The sequence below is a fragment of the Lycium ferocissimum genome, chromosome 1 (assembly GCF_029784015.1).
Source record: "Lycium ferocissimum isolate CSIRO_LF1 chromosome 1, AGI_CSIRO_Lferr_CH_V1, whole genome shotgun sequence".
Lineage (NCBI taxonomy): Eukaryota > Viridiplantae > Streptophyta > Magnoliopsida > Solanales > Solanaceae > Lycium > Lycium ferocissimum.
In genome coordinates this window covers 37786046-37792338 of record NC_081342.1, presented here as the reverse complement: position 1 = coordinate 37792338, position 6293 = coordinate 37786046, and the positions used below count along the sequence as shown (strand labels likewise).

The window sequence follows — 6293 nt, the reverse complement described above, 5'->3', positions numbered from 1 at the left end:
AGTCATATCTAAGGCCCGCGTCCGAGCCTAACACGTTTAGAACATGCCAGAGAATAGAAGGGAAGACTTTACATACCTTCCGTGCCTTTCTCGCTTATCAAAATTCCAATCCCGTTTCGTCGAAAATCTGCAAATGGTCACCTTTACCAGTTACTATTCATGAGAGTTAATATTTCAATCTTGGGTTTAGTATTTGGCTACCGAAATTTCGGCAGCACCTCCCCTATCAATATGACACCCCCGAGATTCAACTCGGCTCAAAACAATCAGCAACAACCCAACAACAACATCAACAATCACAACAATCGCTACAAATCGCAATATAACACAATTAGTCTATTTTCTTCATAAAGCAGCAACTTCCAAACTAACTTTACATTGTCAAACTAATATCAATGTTTTCCTACTCATTTACTCATTCAAGACCATTCAAATACAATTCGGGAGCATTTCGCATTATTTCACAAATTATACAAAAATTCCACCGAAACCATAATTCGTTCAAAACTTCAACTTCCCACATAAACTTCCATAACATATTTTTACCTTTCAATTCCATTAACAATAACCATAATTTACACTCTAGCAACTAAATTTTCATAAGGCCATAATATCATATTAAAACGACATAAGCTTCTACCTTCCATTTTAATACCAACTAACGTCATTTTACCTTTACTTACATTGCGAGGACCGCAACACACAACCAATATATTAAACAAAATTGATTCGTTCCCATTCCAATTTTCATATACCACACGGCCAATACCCACTTTACCAACTTCAACCAAACTCATTTAATTTTCATTCTCAATATGAACTCCACCCTACTCACAACTAGAATACAACATGAATTCAATTCACCATAGACATACCACACATATATATGCACGGCCACATGCCACTTACATACCTACCTTGCAAACTTCCATATTTCCATACTTTCTTCTTATTTCTACATACTAGAACATAGGCAAACCTCCATAACATAATAAAAGGAATGAATTCTTACCTCTTTCCACAATCTTCTTTACTTCACCAAGGTGCCAACTTGAAGAAATAAGCACTCTTCCTTCCAAAACAATTGCACCAAGTTGTAGAGGGCCTTTAATTTAGTAGGATTATCACAAGATAACAATTTTTGGAACAAGATTTTTGAAGGTGAATTTTCCAAGCTTGTAGCCGAATGGCTCTCCAAGTTTTGCTCCTTTTTTTGTTTCGTTTTTCTCCTTCTTGCTTTGTTTCAATTTCTTGAAATTTCTAGAGATATACATACATATATATCCTCTTAATTAGCTATCACATGATCATCACATGATCACTAAAAAAAAATGGACTTGGGCCATTCTTATTATGCTATGGCCGGCCACCTTACTACTTTGGGCCTCAATTTTCTCTTTTTTTTTTGAGCCCAATTCTTCATGAATCATACTTTGCAATTCCCGAAATAAATTTCTAAAATTCCAAATTTGCCCTTGGCCTTCTCCGATATCTTTACGCCAATATTTTTCCATAAACAACGTAGATATGTCAATTAAGATCAAAAATATTAACTTATGACATACGAGTCACAATTGTTTCAATTTTTTTTTCGAATAGGCGAAAATGCCGGATATAACAATAGGGTCGTGGACCACCTATTTATACTTGGAAGCCAAAAAGGCTACAACGTTCGGCTCGACGAGCGAGTCGACAGCCCATCGACGATCCATCGACTTGCCCCGTTGACCTGCGCCTACAGATCTATGGTTGTGGGATCCTATCAACGCCATACGTCGATGGTCCGTCAAACATGTCGATGACCCGTCGACGATGACTGGTGTCCTGCAGATTTTTCTGATTCAGTTAAGATCGCGTCGATTCGATTCGCTCAACTTTTAACTCTGTAAATTGATAGGAATATCTACTGTTACCCTCGTACACGGGGTAAGACATTTTCTACCTCCAAACTCGGGCTCGAATCTCTATTCCAAGGGCATACCCGACTAGAAAATCATAGGTTCTACCACTATAAACATGAGGGGTGTAACATCAGCTAAGTTTTAGTGGACGGATGCGTGTGAGTGGAGTTTTCAGACGTTAAAGGAGAAGTTGACCTCAGCACCCGTCTTGACTCTTCCAGAGGGGACAGATGGCTACATGTTATATTGTGATGCTTCAGATATTGGGTTGGGTTGTGTGTTAATACAACATGGTAAGGTTGTTGCTTGTGCCTCCAGACGTGCCTAAGGAAGAATGAGAAGAATTATACAACCCATGATCTTGAGTTAGCTGCAGTGATCCATGCTTTGAAAATGTGGAGGCACTACTTATACGGCGTCCATGTTGATATCTACACTGACCATAAGAGTCTCTAGTACATCTTTAAGCAAAAGGACTTGAATTTACGATAGAGGCGATGGCTAGAGTTGCTAAAAGATTATGATGTTAATATTCTGTACCATTTTGGGAAGGCCAATGTAGTAGCCAATGCTCTTAGTCATAAATCCATGGGTATCTTATTATAGTTGCAGCCAGAGAAGAGAGAGCTAGCCTGTGAAGTCCGTCGGCTAGCCAGCCTTGGAGTTCGATTGATAGACTCAGGTGATACAGGAGTTACAGTTCAGGATACAGCGATGTCATCTCTGGTAGCTGAAATAAAGGAGCGTCAGTATGAAGATCCTATCTTAGCACAATATTGTGATACGACTCCTCAGAAAGAAAAGACAACCTTTGTGATTTCAGGGGATGGAGTACTCAGGTATCAAGGTAGATTATGTGTTCCTAATATTGCAGGACTCCGTCGACAGGTTATGGGGGAAGGCCATTATTCCCGTTATTTTATTCATCCGGGCATAATAAAAAAGTACTATGATATCAAGGAAGTGTGGTGGGATGGTATGAAGAAGGACATAACAGAGTTTATCACTCAGTGTCCAAATTATTAGCAAGTTAAGATAGAGCACAGAAGCCCGGAGGTTTATTGCAAGCTATTGAGATTCCGATGTGGAAATAGGAAGTAGTTAATATGGATTTCATTATAGGTTTGCCCCGTACTCAGCGGAAATATGATTCGATATGGGTCATAGTTGATAGACCTACAAAGTCAGCTCACTTGCTACCTGTCAGAACTACTTATTCAGCTGAAGATTATGCGAAGCTCTACCTTAGAGAGATTGTACGAATTCATGGGGTTCATACAACCATTGTTTCTGATAGAGGAGCATAGTTTACAGCTAACTTCTAGAGTTATTTCCAGAACGGAATGGGAACACAGGTGAGTCTTAGTACTGCATTTCACCGCAGATAGACGGGTAGGCTGAGCGTACTATACAGGCACTTGAGGATATGCTTAGTGACTGTGTGATCGCTTTCCGAGGTAGCTGGGATGATCACTTGCCTCTTATTGAGTTTGCATATAATAACAATTACCATTCTAGTATTCAGATGGCTCCTTATGAAGCCTTATATGGGCGAAGGTGTAGATCACCCATAGGATGGTTTGATGTTGGAGAGAATCGGCTAGTAGGTCCAGACTTAGTACAGCAAGAGTTGAAAAGGTGAAGGTGATTCAAGAAAGACTACTAGCAGCACAAAGTCGACAAAAAACCTATGTAGATAATCGGTGACGTAAGTTTGAGTTTGAGATAGGAGATTGGGTCTTTCTGAAGATCTCGCCTATGAAGGGAGTGATGAGATTTTGCAAGACGGGTAAGTTGAGCCCTTGATACATTGGGCCATACGGAATCATTCATACAGTGGGTAAGGTATCATATGAGTTAGAGCTACCTTCTGACCTGGAGTCTGTACATCCAATATTCCATGTGTCCATGCTCCGCAAATGTGTAGGAGATCCCTCGAGAGTGGTACTAGTAGATGATGTTCAGGTAACTGAGCAGTTATCATATGAGGAGATTCCAGTGCCTATATTAGATAGACAAGTCCGTCGGCTACGGAATAAGGATATGGCTTCTGTTAAGGCACTCTGGAGGAATAATAATGTTGAAGAAATGACATAGGAAGCAGAAAATGACATGAAGACCGGATATCCACATCTATTCTCATCTTCCGAGGCAGTTCAGACTTCAAGTATGTGATGTACTCATAGTTATTGTAATTTAGTCGTGTGAGGCCATGATTATTATCGTTATGTGTAGCTCTATGATTGGTCGTGTGAGACCATGATGTTGTGTATTTTAGCGTGCAGCCCTGTGTGGCATTGTATTGGGTTGCTGTGTACAGGTTGGATTGGTATAGTTACAGAGGAGACTCTGCCGAAATTTTTATAACTCGCTATTGACTAAACATTCAAGGATGATTATTCCTGGGGGGGGGGGGGGGGAGAGAATGTTACATCTCCCATTTTTGGTACGTCATTAGTCTATAGTGTGTTAACCACCTCGGCCTCGAGTTTTAAGATTCGTCTTCAGGGTTATGGGATAATGGACAAGTATAACTCTTGTATACGGATAGCTAAGTTTAAGTATTACGAGTATTGAACGGATTAGAGGTTAAACGAATTAATGACGAACGGAATAATGCATAATGCAACTTGATGGAGCAAGTTGATGACCCATCAACATGTTGCCATCGTCAATATTGTTGATGGTGATCAGAGGCAAAGAGATTCCCAGCCATCGGAGAATCGGGGACTGTGGCATGGTCGATGGTGGCAGGTGGACGGTCGTCGACCACGTCGATGCCGTCATCGAACTGCTCGACGCCATCGTCCTTAGAGGCGGTGGCCACCCTTTTATTTTGCTATATTAAGTTAAACCACGACTTAATCCTCATTTCTTCACCCAAACAGATCCATATACTCCATAGGAGCTCTCCAAAGTTCTCAAAGTTAGTTTTCTCAAATTGGATCAAGATTTACCCTTATAAACTTGGAACTAGTTGGAAGATCACTATAGTATTGTTACCTTGTTGTGTGGCTGATTTTGGAAGCTTGGAGCTAGGATTTTGATTGAATATTCTGGACAATAAGGTATGTACTATCTCCTAGTTGTAGTAATTGAGTTATTCATGGAAGAATTCCCTAGTTTAAAGTAACGGAAATGATACTACGAAAGCGTAAACTAGTTTGTTGATATGATTGCCTTGCGGGCTGTTTTTGATGGGATTCTTGAGAAGATTCTTACTTGGTTATGTTGATATTTGATGTTTTTGTCACTGTTGGTGATATTGTGCATATTATGGGCTGTTTTAAATTGGATTGGAGTAAAGATTATAGGGGAAATGCTGCCCGAATTTCGTTAGGTTCCATTCGTATATAATTGGATTATGAGTAGTGTATGTGGTCTAATTGTGATAGTGTTATCTTAATTGTAGACTTACTGTTATAGCCCGTATTTCGTACGTTCGGATAATTCGGGATAATTGCGAGAAGTTAAAGGCAAGATTATTTCCAAAATTATTTTAATGTACAAGTTGGTTATGAATATTATTTATGAACATTGGTAGTATGGAAATGTTGGGAAAGGCCAAGGGTAAAAAGAGAAACTTGCAAAATGGCCAATGGAAATAATGTGGAAGGCTAGGGCGTTAAAAATGGGTGAAATCGAGGAAAGTCGAGGGGCAAAACGGGAATTTCACCAAAGGGTTCATGAAAGTTCAAAAAAAGGGCCATATTGGCCATGTGACAAAAAAAAAAAAAAAAAAAAAAAAAAAAAAAAAGAAAGAAAGAAAAGAAAAGAAAAGGATGAAAAATGATGACAAATAAGTCATCTTTTTATTTGTTTTAAATAAGAAATTTCTAGAGGGAGGCATGTGCCCCTCACATGCTCATAAGGAACATATATATATATATATATATATATATATATATATATATATATATATATATATATATATATGGGGTGATGAATTATTCATCACTCCAATTGAAGAAATAAGAAAGAAAAAAAAAGAGAAGGAGAGAGCAAGAGAGAGAGGCCTCACGGCCAAGAGAGAGAAGAGAAAGAAGAGAGAAAAAAAAAATTCTTGGAGCCTTAATCTTTGGTCCAAAAATTCCTTTCTTCTTGAATTACTACTAAGCTTGGGACCCTCTTTAACATGGCATAATTTTTGTGGCAAGAAAGTACTTGTGTGGCAAGTGAAGAAATTGAGGAAAAAAGGTAAGAATTGTATTCTTTTCTATGGGAAATTTATATTGTTACGGTGATTGAAAATTAATGAAAAATATGGAGGTGTTGTGTGTGGTGTGTGAACCGTGTGTGTGTGCATGTGTTGTGGCCGTGTGATGTTGTTATAGAGGGGAAGATGGATTAATTTTATTTAGCTTGTTAAGTGTGTTGTTGTGACCTTGTGAT

The 6293-nt window shown here is 38.8% G+C and overlaps 1 protein-coding gene across 1 annotated transcript in view; it reads left to right on the top strand.

Moving 5' to 3' along the window:
* Window positions 1–3998, top strand: part of LOC132064309 (uncharacterized) — a 19779-nt gene extending 15781 nt beyond the window's left edge. The window contains exons 5-6 of the mRNA XM_059457255.1: window positions 2508–2748; window positions 3829–3998. Of these exons, the coding sequence (XP_059313238.1) occupies window positions 2508–2748; window positions 3829–3998 (411 nt within the window). The remainder of the gene's footprint in view (window positions 1–2507; window positions 2749–3828) is intronic.
* Window positions 3999–6293: the final 2295 nt, after the last annotated feature.